The 22713-nt window shown below is 49.8% G+C and overlaps 1 protein-coding gene across 1 annotated transcript in view; it reads right to left on the bottom strand.

Moving 5' to 3' along the window:
- Positions 1–13517: 13517 nt before the first annotated feature.
- Positions 13518–22713, bottom strand: part of LOC104286452 — a 36812-nt gene continuing 27616 nt past the window's right edge. Inside the window, exons 5-11 of the mRNA XM_009885048.1 lie at positions 20163–20274; positions 19383–19527; positions 18100–18213; positions 17341–17485; positions 15695–15843; positions 15032–15171; positions 13518–13639 (exon numbers count right to left, since the gene is read on the bottom strand). Coding sequence (XP_009883350.1) covers positions 13518–13639; positions 15032–15171; positions 15695–15843; positions 17341–17485; positions 18100–18213; positions 19383–19527; positions 20163–20274 — 927 coding nt within the window. The remainder of the gene's footprint in view (positions 13640–15031; positions 15172–15694; positions 15844–17340; positions 17486–18099; positions 18214–19382; positions 19528–20162; positions 20275–22713) is intronic.

Raw genomic sequence — 22713 nt, 5'->3', positions numbered from 1 at the left:
CACCGGCATTGGGCTCATTGCACAGCGCCCACTCTTGCTGGTTGACAGAGCATTCCTTGTCCATCCTCCTTCCCTAAAATATACCACAGCATCCAGCTTTCAAAGCCGGATCTCTTGGCAGTAAGCAGCTGGTGAGGATGATGCCTTAGGAAGCACGGGGTGGGCTTTGCAGCCTCCAACGGGCTCTTCTTCTGGCCATGGGGGTCCTATAGGGAAATCCCCTATGGGGGGGAGCCCTGAGGAGGAGTTATGCTTACAAGGAGGACATTTAGCTCAGCCTTTCTCCAGGTCAAGGCTCGCACAGGAACGTGCCTCCATCCAGAGAGGAGCCTGGTCGCTTCGGTTCAAAACTCAGGGAAGTGAAAGGGGAAAAAGCATAAACACTTAGAAAATGCAATTTGGCCTTAATGGGATTTACTTTGTGCCTGTGGTCCCCCTGAAGCGATAACACCGCATAACAGATTGCAATTCATTAAAGGCAGAACAAGCCTCGAGGGGGAAAAAAACGCACCTTTAAGCAGAGCGGAGGAGCCCGTGCAGTTTGCCGCTAGACCCAGGAGGGGAAGGACACGGAGCAGAGCAAAGCTTTGGGCATGGGGGCTCAGCTAAGTGGCCAGCGAGCAAAGAAAAAGGGCATTTCTCAGGCTATTTCAGTGCCACTGAACTCCACGGCTGGCAAGAGGGGATGTCGTGTGTGGGACGGAGCTGGTGGGCTTCTGCAGAGGTATTGTGGCTGCGCTTGGGGCTGCAGGAACCAGAAAGGTTCAGCGCCATCCCATTGCCTTGAAGCCAGAAGAAATCTCCTTGCACTCCGAAGTTATGTTTCATGAGGCCCACAGTCTAGACAAACAACCTGGTGAGCAGAGACCCCCCAATGCACGTGGCTCCCCTTGGCCTGGTGGGATCTGAGGGGGCTTTGCATGCCCAGCAGCACCCAGTGGGTTGTTGAAGATGCTGCAACCACCACAACTGGCTTTGGGGGCCAGGGCAGCATGATGCTGTCCCTCTGCGAGTGCAAAGCCCATGGGAGGAGGTTTCCCTGGGCAAGGGCAGGGTCCACCCCACGGAAGACTTCACCCCACCTTCAGTGAGGTCTAAGGGAGCGAGATGCTGGAGGTGGGTGAGGATGCACTTTGGGAGGCAGGAGCATGCAGAAACATTGAGAGAGGGCAAGCAGGCTTGTAGCTGTGGCTGGTAAGATCATTAAGGCTGTATGGAGCCTTAAAAAAAACAAACCAAAACAACAAAAGAACCCACAAAACCTTCATCTGGACACCCACACAGCAGCTTTGTGGCCTCGTGAGGCCCCGGCCAGGGATGTCTGGGATTTGGGCTCCCTCTAGAGGGTTTTGCACAGCCAGCAAATGGCCATGCCGTGACCTTGGGGATGGGATGGGACCTCAGGGCACAGCTCTTCCCTTCCCTGAGGTCCTGCTTTGGATAGGATGGTGTTAAGAGCATCCCCAAATTGCCCTGAGCCAACATGAGCATCTTCAGCTCTGCCAAGGAGGATGGCAGGGGCAGAGAACCCATATGTCCCCGGCTCTGCCTCCAGCCTTGGCATTTGCCAGTACAGAGCCCAGTTGCCAAAGGGCCTTGGGGCTGCACAAGGTGGGAGCTGCAGGTCTGTCCTTCGCAAAGGCTGTGGCACTGCCAGCACCGGTGCCATGGTGCTTCTGGCCAGCTGGACACAGCAGAGCTTTCGAGACGAAGTACCTGAGGGCCAGGTGGCACCTGAGCTTGCAAGAAGGTTGTTCACATCGATTGCTTAAGCCAAGCAGGATTTGGGGAGAGGGGTGTTGGAAATGACTTTGCTTCATTGGCGCAGGCAGAGCTGAATCTGTGCTTGGAGATCGTGTCAAGGCATTGGAATGGTTTAGAGCCAAGCACCGTGTCCTGAGGTCAGAGAAGCCAGGACATGCCTAAAGGCAACTGGCCTACACCCCCAGGGAATGAAGGCTTTGGTGGGCAACAAGAATCAGAGCAGGGGCTAACATCGGGAGACACATCCCACCGCGAAGCTCCCGGTTTCAGATGGCAGGATAAACCCATCATCAGAGTGGTGCTGTGCTGCCGTGAAGGAGCAGGCTTGGAGGATGACCCAGCCAGTGACCTACAGCGCATCTCATCACCGGCCAGGCTGCTCCCAGCTGGGAGTGGAGACAGCAATTTACCGTTACTGGCTTGTCCTCAGCCATCTATGGCTGCTCTTGTGCCAAAAGGCGTTTTCACTTTCTAATAAACCTGCTTGACAACCCTCTGAGGTATTTTGTCATAAAGGGCGATCGTAAAGCTTAAGCTTCGTTGCTAATAGCTTCATTACAGCACAGACTGCCCAAAGCCATGAGACACTTCAAACACGTCCATAAAAAAAAAAAAAAAAAAAAAAAAAGGAGAGACATAGAGACATGTTAACTCATCCTCAAGGTTTTAATTAGAGCGACTGTAGGTGGCAGGTAGGAAAGACTGCAATATCTCACAGGCTTTGTGAGAAGATCTCAGCTCTCCAGCTGCTCGGGTCGAAGTCTCAGGTAGAGAGAGGTCATGCATCGAAAAAGAACACCAGGAGAGAGGTTTTGGGTGCTTTTAAGGTCTCGTAGGACAAAACCTCCCCTACAATTCGAGGTCCAAACACATGAAGGACACCTGAAATTCTCCCCAGGCCCTTCCACAAAGGGCTCTGCTCACCAATGGCAGAGCCAGAGGAGACCCAGTGTCTGTTTGAAAGATGAGCAAAACCGAGTTGCTCATCTGCGTAACGAGTCCCCGCTGCCCTGTTCACTCCGGGAGGGACGGGAGAAAGGTAGAAAAAGAAGAGACACGAGAAATTGCACTCCCTCCTGAGTTCCACCCACTCTGCTGCTGGGACCAGTTTCCCCCTCATGCAAATACTGGGAGAAGACGAGGAGGACACAGCACCAGCCTGCTGTTCCTCAGGGTCCCCAGGAGCAGCAGCTCCTCACGGGGTTTGCAGCTGATGGTTTCCTTGCTAACCTTCACTAGATGGCGCTCTACACCCTCCCTTGAAATCCCCTTCACAGCCAGAGCCTGTTTCTCCCCGTGTTGCATTTTCAGCCGTGTTCTTGGGTGGGAGGAGAAAGGGCTCTTCAAGGGGATGTTTTCTGCAGAGGCAAAGCACCCTGCACGGTAGCAGTGGGGTTTGGAGAACCAGTGGTTTCTCAGGTTGTGCCGAAACATAATGGGAAGTGCTTAGAGGAAGAGGAGGCCAAGCAGAGAGAGCAAAGGGCAAGGCAATTTGCCCTCTGCCAGGAACGTCCTCGTCGGCACGGATTTGCCCTCCACAGAGGAATCACGTCCCAGGCAGAGGATGTCCAAACTTCCCCTCACCAGGACTTTGCTGGAAGGATGACTCTTTATCTCTCTCCAACCATGACTGCGGGGCACAGGGTTTTGTGGGCAACCCCTTCCAAAAGCGTCCTGGGAGCTTCAAGCGCCTCCGGTCACAGCAGAGGACCGCAGCCCTTGCGTCTTCTTCTTCTTCTCCCCCAGCCCCAGCCAGCCCTCCTTCCCTCAGCCAAAGCCGTGGGTGAGCTCGAGCAGGTTGTCGTATCAAATAAAACGCAACCGCTGCTGCCTCAGCCGGAGATGGTGGAGCTGAAGCTCTAAGTGGGCTGGATGACAGGTTCTGCCCCTGTGGAGCAGCAGACACTCACCAGCACCCTCCTGGCATCAGCCCGGCCAGCCGACCGGCGCAGTGGCAGGGAGGACACCTCTTTCGAGCTTAGCAAACTAAGCTCTTAAGCGGAGCTTGTCAGCCAACAGATAAACACACTTAGAGTGTGTTTATCGCCCTTTGATAGGGAATATGACATGTGTTTACGCGCAGCGTGGAAGTGGAGAGGCTTTCTGACTGTGCAAGAGAGCTACCCAGCAACGGAGACGGGGCTGCTTCGGGTGGAAAAAAAGGATTTTCAGGGTTTAAATGATTCATTTTCTCTCCTGGTTGCTACCTCCTGTGTTTCCTTTGCCAAGTGTGTGGGGGGGTTCTCGTCTTGAAGCCTCTGACCCATGAGTCAACATTTTTGCGTTTGTTGCCCTTTTTGAAGCCTGTTCCAGCCCCCGTGGGGAAGGCAGAAAACATTGCCCAACAACAAGTCCTTCCTGAAACCCCCGGAGAGGCCTCCTGCACTCCATGCCATGGATACTTTCAGCATACGCAGCATAGGACGTCTCCTTTGACAAGCTGTCAAGAGCTTTCAAGAGGCTCTTCATTGCTCTACACACCCTGGCTGGGAAAGCTTGGGCCAGCAGGTTGGCTGTCAAAAGCCCGTCCTCTGCTCAGACATGGGGTTTTGGGCATTGCTGCCCTCCCAACCTTCATTAGTATAACTTCAGGGTAATAAAATGATTTGGGCCGGCCTTAAAAGCATCTCAAGCTGGATCTTAAGCAGGCATTGCTATCGCGGGGCAGTGGGGTTGTTTCTGCAAGGTTTCGGGTAGGTCTTTCTTCTGAGACCTCAATTTTTCCCGGGTTGAGCCCTCCATGCAGGCCCTTCAAGCCTCAGCACCATCCAGGCCTCCTCAAAAATCATTTGCTGGGCAGGCAGAGGAGAAGTTGGCAAGCAAGGCTTGGGGAACCAGTCAGAGTTGCAGGCTGTCATCTCACTCAGCTTTTGCCAGCCACCAGGTTCAACCCAGAACAGGTCCTGGGATTCAGCGCAGAGCTGATCGAAGGAGCAGTGATAACGTCCGTTGGAGGTCCCGCTCGCAGCAACTGGCAGCAGCGAGTGCTGTTCCAGAAGCTGAAGACCTGGCACTGCTTTGATTTGTGATCCATCAGTGTAGAAAGATGGGAGATCCCACCACGGCTGAGGAAGGGAGCAGCCTTTCTGTCAGAGGAAGAAAAAGCCAAAAAAAAAAGACAGACTTGTTTCACTAGCTGAGTTGGAGTCATTTCCCTGACCATCTCCAACCCAATGCCGTGGAAGGCAGCGTGCTGGCAGCCGTTCCAGACTCGCCCAACACCAAGTATACTTGCCTTTTGAGAAGCCTTTGAAGATCAAGAGGATTACTGAGGGGTGTGATATAAGTAATGAGGAAACAGCCTTCAGGAGGCTGCTGGGGCCAGAGAGGAAGCTATCCGAACTCTTTATGCCGAGTCTTGTGTCTTCCGAGAGGTTCAACCGCTTCTGCATCTGGACAGCATCAGTGGAGTAGGGTGAGAAGTAGAAGCTCCTTTCCCCCCATGGGCTTCTGTACATCAAAGGCAACATTACAGAAACTCTACAAATTGGTGCCATCTTAGAGATGCTCTAGGTCTTTCCTGGTGTGAACTCTCTTTACTCCAGCCCCATGCCCAAGGCTTGCTGGGGGTCGTTTCCCTGCCCTCGGGCATCAGATAGCCCCACCGGCTCGGCTGCGCCGGTGAAGGTGTTGGAGCACCGCTGCCTGCCCGTCCCACCAACACATCTGCTTTCCCCAAAGCATGTGGGTGGGAGGAAAGCGCTTTTTAACGTAACACTGGAGGTTTTAGGTGGGACTCATCTCACCAGCGCTTGAGTTTGACGTAGAGCCAGGGCTGGTGCGAGCCCACCTCAGGACGCCCCGTGCTGCTCGCTTCCTCCCATTTAACAGACATGACACAAATAAGCGTTCATTAATATTGAACAAAACCCCATCTCGCTGCACCGCCACGCCACTTCGAATCATCCCCACTGAGTGCAGCGAGCTCTCCGCACCCGTGAGCGGATGCCTACGTGCAAATCACCCTCGGTACGCATCCAGCCCGTTAAAACCCAGCAGGATTCCCACGCGGGCTCTGCGGGGCGATGCTCGGGGCACGCACCCCAAGGCTTGGGCTGCGGTCCCTGCATCTTCGTAACGCTGCAGCATCTCTGCCTGGATTGTGCCCTGGGGGACAGGTTTGCAGGCAGAAAATGGGGTGGTGAGTGGGGCTGGTGGCCACGAGCATCTGAGAAGGATCACCTGAACAGCTCAGCAGCATGACCTGCTGCGTCACCATATCATGGGCATTTTTGGGGGACGGCTGTTGGCTTCGCTTCAGCTCCTCCCTAAACAAGCTGATACCGTGCAAACCCGTATTGAGCTCAAAAAACTTGCTGCGGAGAGCAGAGAAATCCATCAGCAGCTACGGCTGGCGCTGCAGGATTTGTTTTTGCTGCCTGGTGCCAGTGTCCCCACGGCCACCACGGGCTGGAGCTCCTCCAGCATCAGGGACACCTTGGTTGGGTGGTGGCTGTGCCGCCGAATTCCCCAAAGGGCAGCAAGGGATCCTCCCTGCCTCTGGACCGGGGTAAGGGTGGGAGCATCGCATTGCCACCGTCTTCCTCCCCATCCTCCACACAGTGCCGGTGCTGGAGGAAAAGGGAAAAGGATGAGATGCTGCAGAAGTCCTGACCTCATTACTACGCTTTGTGGTAACGCTGTGGTAATTGTCAAATGCTTCCTTTCCATTTTCCCAGCCCGGCACCAACATTATCGCCATCGCCCCGTCTCCTTGTCTCTGCAGGAGTGTCCTCAAGGGCTGCCTTTGCATTTGGCTGAACAAGATGTTCTTGTCTGAGGAACCACAGCAGTGTTTTTTCCTGGTTTTCCACCCATCCTCCTAAACCACACCAGCAGATTTTCCTCCTCCTATTTTGAGTAGGGTGTGTTCTTCTGGCTAGTGTTATACACGAGGACAATATGCTTGTCATTTCCCATTAGCTTTTTGGTTAGGTGAGCCCAGTGCTTCAGGTCCCAGAGCTGGTGTGCCTGACGGAGTGATAGCACAAGGAGATACATAAATACAGTATCCCAAAGCAGACTGGGTGGTGTCCTCCCAAGGAGACGTCAGAAGCATCCAAACAGTGGCTTCTGGTGTAGGGGTAGGAATGTCCGCAGCAGCACCGGGGTGTAGGGCCTCTTCTGGGTATCAAGGAGCGATCAGACAATAACGCCCCATGCAACACCTCTACCTGCTCCTACCAGGTGATGGAGGACACATGTAGCCCTAAGCCAGCCTGGCCATTGCAGGTCAGTGGCGTATCAGGGGTTTGTTGCGCTCACAATTAGTTTGCTGCGCTCACAGTTAGTCCTTGCACGAGTGCTCAATTAATTTATGCACGAGTGCTCAAGTAGTTCGTGCACGAGCACCTATTTAATCCATGCATGAGTGCCCAATTAATTTATGCACAAGAGCCCAAACAGTTAATGCATAAGCACACCATTAATTCCTGCATGAGTACCTAATTAATTTATGCATGAGCACCCAATTAATTCATGCATGAGCACCCAATTAGTTGATGCATGAGCACCCAATTAATTCATGCATGAGCACCCGCTTACTCCGTGCATGAGCGCCCAAACAACTTGAGCATGAGCGAGCCGTTAATTCAGCCATGGGTGCTGGAGGAGCTCATGCACTGGTGCCCAACCCATGCATGCCTGAGCACACTCTTCGCTCGTGCACGAGCACCCACGTTAAGTCACGTGTGGACCCCCACTTAGCCCCTGCACGGGTGTCTGATCAGCTCGTGCATACCTGAGTACGTAATCGCCTATGTTTTCTTGTCTTCGTTACCAAACCAATGATTAGAAGTCCAGGAAGAAATTTTTCACTCTGAAGGTGGTGAGCCCCCGGCCCAGGTTGCCCCGAGAAGCTGTGGCTGCCCCATCCCTGGAGGTGTTCAAGGCCAGGTTGGACGGGGCTTGGAGCAACCTGGGCTGGTGGGAGGTGTCCCTGCCCATGGCAGGGGGGGGGAACTAGATGGGCTTCAAGGTCCCTTCCAACCCAAACCATCCTGTGATAAAATATATACAGGCACACTGGAGATGGACCACAACTTTGCCCCTGTTGTTGTTGTCAGGCATGCAGTGGCTTTCTCCTTATGATTTCTGGTCTTCTTTAAAGAAGGCATCCAGGATGAGCTTTTGTCCGATGAGGCTTTTCATGCCGAGTCCATTGCCGTGCCTGGTGGGAACTTTCCATGCCAAGGGTAGTAGGATGGGGCAGAAACACTTTTGCAGGCAGCAAGGTGCCCCCTGAACGAAGAGATACGCAGTGGGTCTCCCAGGAGGCTGCATTTTTGGCAGGGACCACAGCCCAAATCAACGACAGCACGCAGATGTTTTCTCCCTGCTATTTCTAATGGGGCTCAGGTAAAGCATCAGGGGGAAGGAAACCCAGGCTCTGGCTGCCATGTCGGTCTGGCACGGCTCTTGGATGTCTCTGTTCGATGCCTCTGCCCCTCTCTCAGCCCTGGGGACATCTCATAGCAAATTATTCCTTTATTCTGTCCCTGCAAACTATGTGGCAAAACACGTGTTGCAGGGAAAGCAAGAGCAAACACTGGCAAAAACACACACACTTTTTTTTTCTCTCTCTGGGATGAAAATAATCCGTGTCATGGGTCACTTAAGCTAAATACTTTCCAGTAATGCCCTTTTTTTTTTTTTAAGGTCAAGTTTCTATTAGAACAACATTGAGACAAACCAAGTCACCAGCTAATGTAGCTTCCAGCGCTCCCTAACCCCCGTCGGTCCCATCCTGAGTGGGCAACATCCCTCCTCGGTTGGTTAAACATCACAGTTTACCAGCTGCGAAGGTCCTCAAGACCCTGTCTTCCCAAAGAGGAGACACACAGCATCCTTACGTGGCTATTCAAGGGTTTTGAGTCAAATTTTCCAGCGGGGAATACCCATCGTGCTCTCACACAGCTGATGTGCGCTCCGGCTGCTGTTCTGGCTCTGCCGGCAGCAGGGTCAGGCTCTTGGGCTGCTCCGGCATTTTTTCCCACACGTTCAGCCCATGCATGAGTCCCGCCTGAGCCCATAACTCTTTGCCGAGATGCCTTTGACAGAAGGAGCTGAGCTAATCTCCCGACACGGGGCCGTCCCGGCTCTGCGCAGATAAAATAAATATTTTAGCTTGAAAACATCTAACAGTTTTCAAAGAGCCCAGGACGGCCCGAGCGTGTTTAGACTGTGTGCATAGCAAAGGGCGCCGATGCCTTTAATCATCATCATATGTATTCGGCGCTTTTATCTGGAGATCTTCACAGCTCTCCATGGAGAGGCTTGTCCTGTTCATCTCTGCTTTACAGATAAGGAAACGGAGGTGTAGCCAGCAAAGGATGGACTTGCTCCAGCTCCAGGGGATGAGTGCTCGGGGCGCCACGTTCCGCACCAGCCTACTTTGTGTTTCCTCCCCGAGGCCAATGCTCCACCGATGAGATGCCTTGAGAAGGGACAAGGCACCAGCAAGAGTCTCACCCATGTTTTCCTGCTGCTGGTGGTGGCCCTCACACCCGTATCTCAGCATCGCCGGCCCGTATCCCACTACGCCCATCACCCCTGGCTGCAGCCGGCCAACGGGTTTGAAGAATTGCTCCGAATTGCAGATGAAAGGCAACCCTGCTTTAGGTGCTTTGCATCGTGGTGTAACATCTCTTCTTCTCAGCAGGCTCAATTTTATTTATTTATTATTCCTTTTCACAGATGCTTTAATGTAAAGCAATTAGTACTGAGGGTAGCGTCAAGCCAAGAATAAATTAGGTTGTAACACAACGTCTCCTCTGCCTGGGTGCTCTGGTTTTTGGAGACCAGCAGAAGCTCCATAGCCAAGAGCATCAGGAGGAGAGCGTGGTGCCCAGGGCTGTAGGCATGAGGGGCTCTGGGGCACACTGCCTGGACCGTGTTGCTGCTGGTGGAAGGTGCCAAAGGGAAGCCAGCCCCAATCCCAGAATCACCACCGCTCTCACAGTGGCTGAGGAGAAGGCGGCTGAGCCCTAATCTGAGAAATGAGGCACTCTGGAAGCCCCACGGGCTTTATTGAGAGCCTGATCCAGGGTCTTATAACCCCATTTTTTAAAGAAATTCCTTTTGAATTAACACATTTGTTCTCTCGGTTCAAATGCATATTTCCCCTGACCCACAACTTCTTCCATGCAACATTCACCCGAATCAGATTTTCCCAGGAACTTTTACAGAAAAACAACTGTCTTGCAGCTTCAGCGGCATCCAGCCCAGTTGATACAGCCCTCCGGAGAAAATATTGCTAAAATGATGGGTCATCCTTGGATGGAGGCTGCCAGACACAGAGCGGGAGGGAACCTGGGCAGGAGATGGCCCCAACCAGGGGAAGGGGGCATCCCCGAGCATCCCTGGACTCGGCCCTGGGGTTGTCCACCCAATGGTGGACAACGCAATAGTTGTCCACCCAATGGTGGTTTCCCTATCCCCTCATTTAGCCACAAAGCAAATCCCTTCAGAGGATGACAAGCGTAAATCCAGCTTTTGGTATCAGAAAACAGGAACTTTGCCAGCCCCATCCATCTTCTAGCCCCAGGGGGAGGCGAGGTGGCCCAGGGGACTCATGTCACATCCCCAGCCGGGCTAGGAGACACATGCAACCATTTGCCAGGGCTCTGAATTGCCTTTTCAGAAACAAAACTAATTTTTCAGGCTTTAGGTTCCCAAGGCCGCCGGCTTTCCAAGAAATTTTAAATCCAGTAAAATTCACCCAAATCCTATAATCTCTCATGGAAACAAAGGCCGGGCCAATAATTTTTATTATTTTTTGCTAAAAAGTTGGCGGGTTGCCAGCTCCATGAAATGCAGCTTTGCTGAAAGAAAAATCTCTTGTGGGTAACGCTGCCTATCAGTGGCTTTTGAAAACAAGTTAAAAAAAAAAAAAGACAGACATTATACAGGGGGAAAAAAAAGACCAAAAAAAAAAAAAAAGGCCTTTAAAAATAGCCTTGGGGCTATCTTTAGCCCCAAGGCTGGAAGGGGAAGGTTCACTCTTATTTTTCGTCCCTCTTTCCCCTCCTCCAGCTGAAAGAAAAAGGGGTAGGCAGGGTATTTTTAGGCTCCTGTTCCCACGCAGATGCAAGGAAAGCCACTTTTCCCAAAGCTGGTTGGAGCTCTGCCTGCCCCAGCTCCTGGGAAACAGTGCTTGGAGAGGGTTTGGGGGAAACCAGGAGCTTATTTGTAGGTGGCCAAATGGGGGTTGGGGCTAGCTCAGCCTGAGCATTTTTGGGGCAGCTGCCAGCGGCTTTCTGGCAGGGAGGTCTGCAAAAAGATTAAGTGGGTGCTGCTGCGGCACCTCATCGCCACTGAGAAAGAGACCTCTGAGGGTCTCCTCGCAGCTCGTTTCAGAGCGGCAAGAGCAGGGTGAAGAGCATGCACAGTGAGGTGGCCATGGGGAAGGGGCTCATACCCCTCCTCAGCCAAGCTGCTCCTCAGCTCTGAGGTGCACGGATGGGCAGGGAGACATCACGCTCCCCGATGCCATTGCTCTTCTCCAAACCTTTCCCAAGTCCTTAACAAATCTCCTGGAAATCCAAGGACCCGAAGTGCACAAAGCCCTCAAGATGTGGGGGCACAGTAGCTTTAGAGAGGCACAAGGATGTTCTCAATTTTACTCCTTTCCTAACCATCCCTGATATATGGTTTGCCTCTACTGCTGCCAGATGTGGAAATATTTGGGAAAGAACGGCTACCATAGCACCAACCTCTCACACCCAAGTGGCAGGGGTCAGCTTGGAGCACGTCACATGGAAGGTGAGGTGCAGCCTGGTTTCCCCCTTATGCATCCTTTGGTACATTCCTACAATGACTTCCATCCACCTTTTGGTTTCATAAGAGGGTTTTTTTTTTGCTATTCCCCAACCTTCTCCTTTAGCATCCTAAATAACCGTCCATCATCAAACCAAACCATCCCATGTCTTTCACTGATTATGTTATCTAGCCCAGGTCTACCGTGGCCACCAGCAACATCCCTTCTTGGAGAGAAACACCCCTTCTATTTCCCAGCCTTAATCACTTCAGGGGAAACATTGCCTTTTATACCACAGCTCTTGAGCTTCTTTAGAAGCCAATAGCAATATCAAAGAATTCACCCTTACCTACATGTTTTTTTGAATCCTTCAGAGAAAGAGAGGCGAGACATGACTTCTCTCTACAGAAGCCCTGTTGACTCTCCCCGGCTAATTAATACATTAGTTGTAGCCTGAAGTATAGTTTCTAGTCTTTTGGCCAGTACAGACACCGAGAAACCCCCTGATGGCTTTATTTAAGTGTGCCATGGAAAGGCAGTGCAGCTGCCCTGGTCCAGGACCCCTTCGTGAAGCTCTTGCTTGGGAGGATGCAAAACCTTCCAGGGAATCCCTGTGCATTACTCACCTGGCCCAGACCCCTTAAATCCACACACCGGTGGGTTTAATACCCCTGTATTAAAGAAGGTGGCTTAGAGAGAGCCTGGTGGGAATTTGCTAGCTGGGGTCTTGCAAGGCAGAGCTTTATTTGAAAATAAGAGCATGATGGAATAACAAGAGGAATCGCATTTTTCTCTTTAAGTGTAAACAATAGCACACGTTTATTCTAAAATATTCACCTTTGTAGCAATACTGCAAGATATTCAGCATTTGAAATCTCCTGCCATGTAGGAACACTTTCCAGACACCAGTGAGGCACCATCAGCACAAGAAATAGAGGCAGTGGTCCAAAAGTTCAGTCAATCCACTTTTAGGCTTCCTAAATAGTAGTAGTGAAGCCACATGAGAAAGCACTGATCCAGGATGAACTCACTCTACCGGTTCAAGTAATTCTTTTCTAATTTTTTTTTTTCCTTTTTGCTTCCTTTGAAGCAGCAGGCTTCACCCCAGATCAGGTATCATCTCATCTGTACGCCTAACCTCCCACCGGAGCGGCTACGAGCCGTCCTCCCACAGGAGGCACGCAGCCAGCACAAACGGCGCGTGGTAACTAATTTAACCGAGAGAGAGTCAGGAAAAAAAAAAAAAAAAAAAGAAAAAAAAAAACAGTGCAGAGACCCAGATGTCTTACTGCATGCTGAAAAGCGAAAGCATCTTCAGGTTCTAGACCTACTTCTAGCAGGTTGAAGGCTTGCAATTGTGTGAGAGGTATTCAGTCACTCCTCCTCCCCTCCTTGGAGCATCAGAGCTGATACTGCAAAGGTAGACCTCTAGAGCTGTAGTATGTGTTCCCATCATGATGGGGGGGGAAAAAGCAGGAAAAAGGGAACAGTTGCTGCCCGCGGATTGGCTCACACCATCAGGTGTGATGCCCAGATGCAGATACCCAGCAGGGAATGGCCAAACCAACGACGGACCTCCCGCCGCTCACCTTCACTCCCAGGGACAGTTCACTTCGAGCTGTGCTTTAAGAAGAATGAACTCCCAAGGGAAGAATGTGAGCGTGTCTCTGTGGAAGCCTGCTGAGAGGCTGGTGACAGCCCTCCTTGCGCTGGCAGGAGTGGAGAGCTGCAGCTCAGCCACCACAAAGCTGAAGGACTTTTCCCCTGCACTGACCCGGAGTCAAACCAAATGAAGGGGGATGCAGATTCAAGGTGGGGGGCTGCGAGTAGGTGAGGGAACGTGGGAGCAGGACAGGTTTGCAGACACAAGCCATCTGCATTCGGAATGGAAAGAGTTAGAGAAGAGCACAAGGCAATCAGTACTGGAAAGAAGGACCAGCAGATGCCCAATTCATTTTTCTCCCTTCAAAGTATCTGCCACAACGTACCAGAGGTCTCAGGCCACTATGCCTGATGGGTCTGGGGCTTCTGATGCTTCCAGTGGTCTCTTACAGTGCCTCCACGTGACTAGTCCCAGCCGCACAGTGAAGATCAAGCAAGTTATCGCCAGCAGAAAAACTGGAGAAGAAACACAGAAGCGCAGCAGCACATGAGAGGAGGTGCCTCTTATCATACCCCAGCACAGGGGAAGAGGAAAAAGAAAGAGACCCCCTTTCTGTATAGGAGCCGTTACCCCCCATCAGAGTTGTATTTCACAGAGGTTGACTGATATCCAGTCAAACTCACCCAATATTCCAGGTCAAGGCATGTCTAAAAGGTGTGGAGGAGTTTATGGACACAGGAATAAAAAACGCATTACATTAACCAAACACTCCAAGAATAGTCGGACTACATAAAGAAACGCGCACTGGTTTGGGAAAAGCATTCTTGCCCTACCAGCCGAACAAGCTGAACCACTAAAGGATGACGTTGTGCTGGTAGAAGTGCACCTTTCTGCCGGAACGCAGCTCTCTGCCGGGCATCAGGCATACCTCCACATTCCTGGTGGCCACAACCATCAGGAGGTGAGTCTCCAGTGCCCTCATGCCTTTGGCAGGCAAGCTCTGCCAAATCCTCTGCCTTTTAGGCATTACCTGGCTCCAGTTGCCCTTACAGCAAAAGGGAACGCGTACCAGAGTGGCTGTGATGGTGGTGCCAGTCCAGAAATTAGCTTTAGCCACTGGTATGTGGCGGCGGGATGCCTGAAGGGTGGGAACATAGAATCGTCTAGGTCGGAAGGGACCTTTAAGATCATCAAGTCCAACCATCAACCCAACACTTCTGCTGACCCTACGGTGCAAACAGGCATCTCAAACTGCTACGGAAGGATTGGGAGTTCAGGCAGCTCAGTCCCTTTCGTACCAGCATGAAACTACTCATGATGGCGTAAGCTTTTGCCAGGCTGTGATTGTGTATTCGGACAGCTTAAGCCCTTTTACAATGGATGACTACGCTCGGCTCCAGTGGCCTGCAGCAATCAAATAATCCCGGGAAAACTTGTTCAGGCTAGCTGGAGCTCTGCGTAGGAGGGGAGCACGTGCAGGGTTTGGCGTTGTGAAATTGAGATACAACCCCTCCTCAGGTCGGAAGCTTCTGCACTGCTCCGATATCGCAAACGACGAAGGGCAAATGGACGTCCTCAGCCTTCATCCCAGCCCTGCATCAGATGGAGCTACCAGCGGAGGGCCCAAGGGGATGATGGAGAGTCGTAGGGCAAACATAGAGCACCGGGGAAGGAGCCTGAGGCAACACAAGGTTTGAATCCAGCCCCAAGGATCACAGGCAACGATTTCTGCTCTACTCTTAACTTTGCAAAATGAATACTTTCCAATAAATCCCTTAGTTCTGCTTCTTATAAACAACACTTTTCAAAAAGGCAAGTCTATCTTTCTGCCCCTAACACACAGGAAAGATGTGGAAGTGTTCACTGGCCTTCTTTTAAAAGAGTTGGAAACAGTACAAGAGATTCACCTATAAAAATGCCGTTTGTCGTCGGGGACGAAAGCGAGAAGTTCTTGCAGGCGCTGCCAGTCAGAGCTATTATGACCACTGGGTAGATTGTGAGGTTATAGCGGACATACTTGTCAAGAAAGAAGTTTTCCAGGTAAAACCTGTGAAGGCAAAAAAAAAAAAAAAAGAGAGGCTAAAGTAAGCATTTTCTCTGTATGGTTTTTTTTTTTTTCCCCCATAGAAAGTTTAAGGGAATTGGCCGAAGAATGGGTTTAGTCTAGTTTGGACTAGAGTCCAAAATTGTTCATTTACTAAAATTCAAAAGACTAACAAAGAAGTTGCCTGAGGCATATTTATGGAAAAAAATAAAGCCATGTTTCATATGTTTTTCCATATCAAGCCCTTACCTGCAAACCTAGGGCACGTTGGGCTCGTGCACGTCATGATGACCTGTTCTTGACCCACAGCACGTGCTTATTGGCATTGCTGAGGGTTGGGAAAGAAAAGCTCTGCCCATGCTCCCTGTTCACCTGCCATGAATTATACCAGAGGCCTTTGTACTCAGTGTCACTACAGGGACAGTCTAGGAACGAATGGCCAAATTAATTGGGCCAGATGGTCCAAGCCATGTGTGAGAGGTGGAGGGGTCTTCCAGGCTTGGTGGGAACCCATGAGGTTGCTTACCATATTACTAGGGCAAGAGCAAGGATGCTCAGAGAAGCAGTCGTTGCTGTCTCGTTGGACACATTCCACTTGTAGATCAACACAACGGCAAAGTTCAGCAGAGTGGCGATGGTGGTCCAGGTTGCGTACAGCGCCAGCCCATTCTGGACCTGCCACGTAGCACAGCAAGATGATGAGAAGTGATAAAAAAAGTTAAATTCCTGCTTTCCTTTTGTGACCCGTAGGTCCTGGGGCAGTGAAGCCAGCCTTCTGGACCTAGCTGCAGGGGAAGTCCCTCAACATGGAGAAGAGTTGACACCTTGGAGTCCCCAAAGTATCCCAGAGATCCACTCCAGTGGCAGCTGCAGAATTCCCTGTGTGAAGCCCTGCAACCCCAGTGGGGACTTCCCATCCACATCCCAAACCGCAGAGCTCTGGCTGCCCCAGCCCAGGTGTTTCAGGCTGTTATAACTGGTGGAGAGAACGGGTTTGGGGGTTTTTTTTGGTTGGTTTTGGTTTTTTTGAATCTCAACACCCTCCCAGCAAACATGAGAGCATGGAGCCTGAAGCAGGCAATATCAAGGGCTGGAGTCACTTCTGAGGGAGGAGGGGGAACACAGCTATTACCATTTATTATTATTTATAATAACTAATATTATTTATATCATTTATTTTTATTTATTATAGAATGATACTGGTGTCTCCGGAAATGCAATATCGGGGCGTAAAGACCAGAGCCCACTCCCAGTTTGTGCCAAGAGATGTAGACACATCTCCAGCAGGGTTGGTGGGAACTTTGCTGTTGCAGAACCTCTCAGATCTGCAGACTCCCCCCCCCGCCCCGCCACCTCAAAAGAAACCCTTTCTGGCTCTTTGGATTTGCTTTTTCGGCTGACATGCTTTCTCACCAAAGCAAAGGAACCAAAAGGTGGTTAAAGCACACACAGTCGTGGGAGGAACTGCAGTGTGAGGGTGTCCTGGGTGGGGAAGAAGGGTTTGGGGGTAGCAGGTTTGAGTTAGGAGGGGGGCACAAGGAGGGAATCAAGGAGTGATGGAGTATGAGTATGTTTATCTTATTTTCTCTGTGTGGTTTGGCAAACACACACCCACTCTTCGCAGACACAGCAAAGTCACTTTCTTCCAGAATTTGGAAAACCTCAGAAAGGCGTCTGCATTCGAAACCTTGAGCAGTGTACACTTCCCCATATAAGAAATGTATAGTTTTTTGTCATCAGATACTGGGGACGTCACCATCAGCTACAACAACAGAAACCACCCTTAGTGACAGCTTCTCCCGCTGCAAGAAATGTTCTTCTCCCCACTCCAAACAAGTCCAGGCTGAAATCACTGTACATCACTTGTACATCACTGAAAACTTAATTTTATAGTAGTTGGGGAAATACGAGGGATACACCTTGCTCTGAACCATTCCTGGTGATGTCCGAGAGGAAACTCAGGTGCAATTAAACCTGTGTGTCCCTGCAGCAGGCACAAGTTAAAAATCGGAGCAGAAGTCTTCCCTTACCCATCTCCTGTCATTCCATATTTCATTCTTAATACCGCCAGCAGAGGGTTTGTTTGGTTTGGGGTTGTTTTTGTTTGGGGTTTGGTTTTTTTTTTTTTTTTTAAGCATTTACCAACAGGACAGCTTCCCAAATGCCACCTACCAGGATGCGGATGAGCCAGAGCTCAGCTTTGTGACCCTTCACAAACCAGGAGGAATGGATGCTCAGCGCCCGGTGGGAAACGAAGAGGGCGGCACACGTGGTGAAGGTCAGGGCTGCCAGGAACACCAGGGCTGGGAGGAGGTATCTAGGACAAAGAATACACGCACGCAGTGTACAATACATTGGTGGGTGGTGGTTTTTTTTAGTGGTGTCACAATGCCTTAATTCATAGCTTTAGCGCTGGGCCTTTACTGACTTTAAGTTAATCAGCCTTTAATGAAGGTAATCACCACATATAACCCTCATTTTGACACGCTGCTGTTTTACTCTGTTAATCACAAAGTTATTATTTTCCTGACTGCAACTGATTTCTTCACCTCTTGACAGCAGTGCTATTATAAGCCCTTCATGTGACCATGATTATGAAAACAATCCCAGGCAAGGAGCTTAATTGTGTTTATGAAGAGAGGCATGGCTCTTGTCCTACCTGTGGGGGAAGAAAAAAAAAAAACAAAACCCAAACCCCAGGAAAACAGCAGCTTTGAGGAAATCTTAGACTTCAATAATTGATCTGCCTCATGGACAAGACAAAATCATGCAAAACCCCCAAACTTTTATGAAAGTTACCTTTTGCCAAGGCCTGCTGCGGAGTTTTACAGGTGTGATGAAGCATTCACACATAGGGGCAAGGCCAAAATGAAGTATCGGGGCAGTCCCAACAAGAGGGTTAGAAAGCATCTGTAACAAAAGGTGACTTACTCTCGGTCCCACAGAAACAGCCACCCAACATTGAGGCCGTTATTCAGAATCCACATCACGTAAAAATGTATTGGCAGCAAGTCTGGCTTGATGTAGACACATCCAAGTTCATTCCTGCCAGGAAAAAAGTGGATATGGAGGAAGGAAAACAACACCTGCCCATGACCAACCAGACTTTCTTGGCCTCATTTTCCTCGTACTAACAGGTACTCTACGTTGGTGTTAAAAATTTCAGCTTAAAAATCAGACTATTTCTCTTCTGCATCCTTCACCAAAACAAGGTACAGTCCCTGTGGCTTTCCCCATCAGAATGTCATCCATCATACAGAGCTTCTTGCTGGTCTCCGCTCCATCACAGGTTCAGTGGGCACTGAACTGTGCCATGGATGCTGCAAAGCTTGTGCCGCTGGTGGCACTAGCAATGGCATGGTCATGACATTTTAGCCCGGTTCTTGGAGGAAAAAAAGCAGCTCATGGGATAGTAGTGTGAGGGGATGTTAGCCCGGTTCTTGGAGGAAAAAAAGCTCATGGGATAGTAGTGTGAGGGGGTATGTCTATATATATTTATGTTATGTTATACATGTATGTATATGGACTTGATCACTCTTGTACAAACACATACTTCATTCTTCCCTCAACCTTCAGTGTTGACCAGTATCAACTGTGTGACTTCTTACATGTCATGTGAAGGCAGGAGATGCACGAGACCCAAACTAAGCAGTCCATGGGCCCCCTCAACAACACGGCCGCAAAGTCAATCCCACAGGAGACACCGCAGAATATTATGGATATTGCGTTGTACTGCATGAGGCAGTCATTGATCTCATAGCTCCAGGAAGAAGCTTCAAGTCCAGTTCAACCACCCAAGAGCCTTCCCAGCACCAATTCTCTGATCTCTAGCAGCGAGTAAAGTCAAAGCAGTAGCTCCGCAAACTCATTAATTTTGCCCCCGTGGATTCCCAGCATCTAGCAGTGGTTAAGTGCAGGTACTGGGTAAGTCTGTCAGATCACGTGAATTGGTGGAAATCAGGCCCCACAGAAGAGTTTACAACCTTTGTAACCTGTCCACGTGTTAGAGCAGCTCATATACACCTCCAAAGTGCTTCCCAGCTTTGGATGCTGAACCTAAAAGATGCTCCAGCAGCAGCGCTTCAGTATGTCAAGTCAAGAGGAATGGCAGTGGGTTCACTCTGACTAGAAGCCCCAGAAAAGGAGGGCAGGAGGCTGAGCTGCAGAAGGGAAGAGCTGCTCTCCCTCATTTATAGCATAAGCAGGGAAAATACCTTCGACAGATCCCTGACAAGGCATAGAGAAGCCAGGCCAGCTGCCAGGCGTAGATGACATTCCAGATGAGGAAAGTCCAGCCAGCTGGTGTGAAGTCAGTGTTGTACTTCGCCGAGATGTTTCCAGGGGTTGACTTGAACAGACCTGCAGTGGGGAACGTTATTGCAGGAAGAAAAAAAAAGTGTTACTACACACCAAGGGTGGGGAAAGACCGCCGCTTTCCCTCACCCTGCAATCTTCCTCGAGGCTTAGTCCACACCTCCATGGATCCAAGGGAAGCGAGAGGATGCCCTTGGTGAAAACAAGCCGTGTGCTGCTTGTTGTTGACTTTGCCTTTGGACACCCGTTATGGGATCGCTGTCCCTATGGGGAACCCTGAGCCAGAAAAGCCAGTTTTAAGTGAAAGCCAGAAAGAAGCACGACGTCCATTTCCAACAGATTCAAACCAAGCACCGCTGCCCTCTGTAACCCACAGCAGCAGCCCAAAACGCCTTTCCCCAGGGATACAAGGACAACACACGCAAAGACCCACCACTAGATCCAGGTTCTTCAGGGACAAGACCATCTACTTTGATTTCAAGGGACAGGAGAGGGCTCAGGCACGTGGCGCTAACACCTGGAGGATGCACCACCTACTCCCATCTTTCACAGACCAAGGTGCATTTGGAGAAGCAATGAGGTGACAGAGAGCTCTCTCTCATCCAAGGCGCCTCATACCATTTAACAGACAGAACGCACCAAACCCGCCTCTCCAAACAAAGTCGGTTTGCTTGCCTTACCTTTGAATATCCCAGTGGCATTCCCGGCATTCAGTATCACCATGACGGTGAAAGTAGCCAGAGACAGAAACATCACAAAAATCTTCACCTTGTGTACAGCGTCCATTTTACCCTGAAAAAAAATAAAATGTAGAGATATTGTTTGGCTACCCTGATATACGCCTGGGTTTGCTCCACATCCCAGAGACCATTTTAGAAATAACACGGTGAATTCCCCAGTTTTCACTGCTAACTTTTAGTTCTCAGGGGGAAAAAAACCCCCACAAATAAGAGAGCTCTTGCACGGGCTAGGAGCATCTTTCCTTGACCCAGCATCCTTTTGACAGCAGTCAGTGTCAGCAACCCAGAAAATAACCCAAAACCAGGGCAAGCAAGAGTTACTTCCCCAGCCCTTCCAGCAGCTTAAGGATTTATAGTGGTAGCATCTCTAATGGTCCCTCATGGGTTTTTAAGACTGAAAAACTCCCCACATTCATGAAGTGACCCGATGAGGGGGGAACCACCCTAAGATTGGCTTCTACCTCCCTCTGCCAGCCCCTGGCACTGTAATGGTTAAAGAACCCCCCCGGATAAGTTTCGGATGGAGAGCAAACACCACAAACAGGTGGGAAAACCCCCTGCTTTCTGGATAACCCCGAAAGCAGGGAAGCGAAGAGGCCTCGCTGGGTCACAGGGTTGAGATGGGAAGCCATCCCTCACCGGCATAGCGCGAGGGACATCGCTCAGGTTTGCCTACAGACGTACTGCAAAGCTTTCAAAGGTCTAAATAATTAGCCAGCAAGTGTAAAAGAGGGATTCCAGTTTATCTTACGTCACTATTGCAGTTTTGCTGAAGCAGACCTATCAATTTGGCCCTCTTTTAGGAAGCAGGAATTAAAAAAAAATTAAATTTTGGCTTTGCAGCCAAGTTCAGTATAGCTTTTCACACGTACCTCTCGAATCCTGTAACTCCTACAAAAATAATCACTTCTTTTCTTGGCAGTATTACCTCCTCATCTACCAGCTGCAAATAAGATTTAAATAATTTAGAAGGTCTCAAGAACTTTATAGATTGTAAAATCTACCTTTTTTTTTTTTTTTGGTTAAGGCTTCTAAGTAGCCACTTGAGCTCTTCCAAGTAATCTCCATTAGTTCAACATTTTTCTATCAAGGAAAATTTTTGTGCCGCCTGTAAGAGTCAGCGTACACGCATCTACACTATAGGCAACGGCTTTATTTCCCCTCGCAGCTCGGCACTTGAGCTGCCTTCTCTATACAATGGCACTTCAACGCCTTCCAGGGTTGGCAGGAATAATAGCCGAGTTGTTCCAAGCCGCTCAGCATCCAACTAATAAATTCCAGTCCCCACTTCAGTGGATGGTTTTATAGTTCCGGGCTTTGTTCGTGGGCTGAGCTGCATCCAGATATATCACAAGGAAGTGGGAAGGGAAATGCTGTTTTCTGTAAATCCGTACAAGCTTTTCCATTTTCAGTTCAACCATAACAGAAAACCACACTTTTCTTTTTTAGACAAAAAAAAAAAAAAAAAAATGAAAATCCTATGTGGAAGAGCTCATTTAATTCAAGATATCCAATCCCAATTGGGATTTGTGTCAGTCAAATCTCCAAAACAACATATTGCCTTCAAACAGACACACTGAATTAGTAAATTCTGCAAAGAGAAATCGACTTGTATTATTAAAGACATCATTTCTGACTCATGAAGTAACGGACCTGCACATTTCTGAAAGCCAGGAAAATGTAGGAGAGGAAATATCACTGTACACTTATCCTATTCCTATAGTCCTGCCATGAAGATGGACTTTTCACCACTCCACACCAGTAAACAGTCCTTTCATCTCACTCTCAGCCCAAACCTATGTTCCCCCGACAGTCCTGTGATTGAATTGACCACATTTCTTTTTTTTTTGTTTGTTTTAAATCAGCGTGTTTGGAAGAGACTTGATTACACAGAGAAACCCACACTTGCTTAGGGAAGCCTAGGAGAAAAGCCTTATTTTTTTTTTATTTTTCTTTTAAACTGGTCAATAGTTTCACCACCGACTCTCACCTCCTGCCTCCCTCTAATTTATTGCCGGCAATACACGTCTGCACTATTTCCCCGCCTGCAGTTATCGGCCGCAAACACACTTTAGAAGAACCAGAAATATTACTCACGAGGATCCACAGAGGCTTTTTTGGCAGCGCCGTACAGCCGTAGCTCAGCTACCACCAGCGCTGGGCAGTCTCCGCCACTCGACCTTATCTAGCGAGGCAATTTTATACAACTTTCAGCAGATTAATAATCAGGCAGTATTAAAAAAAAAAAAAATAAAAAAAATAATACAATCATGGTAGTTAGACACGCTTTCTGCCTGCGAGCTGCAGCCTCCGATTGGCTAACGCCTCCCAAAAACAAGCACTTATGCAAGAGAAATGCGATTACTTAATGAGGGCCTTTTATAACAGCCAGAGGAAGGCACAGTCCCAGCTTGCTGGCAGACAAAAAGCTAACGAGCGTACGCTCTCGGGCTTCATCCTTCCCCCTTCTCTGCCACAGGGGGGAAATGGA

Source organism: Charadrius vociferus, unplaced genomic scaffold (genome assembly GCF_000708025.1).
Source record: "Charadrius vociferus isolate BGI_N301 unplaced genomic scaffold, ASM70802v2 scaffold740, whole genome shotgun sequence".
In the NCBI taxonomy this organism is placed as follows: Eukaryota; Metazoa; Chordata; class Aves; order Charadriiformes; family Charadriidae; genus Charadrius; species Charadrius vociferus.
Note: the sequence above shows the minus strand (reverse complement) of the source record. Positions and strands in the feature narration are given on the sequence as shown.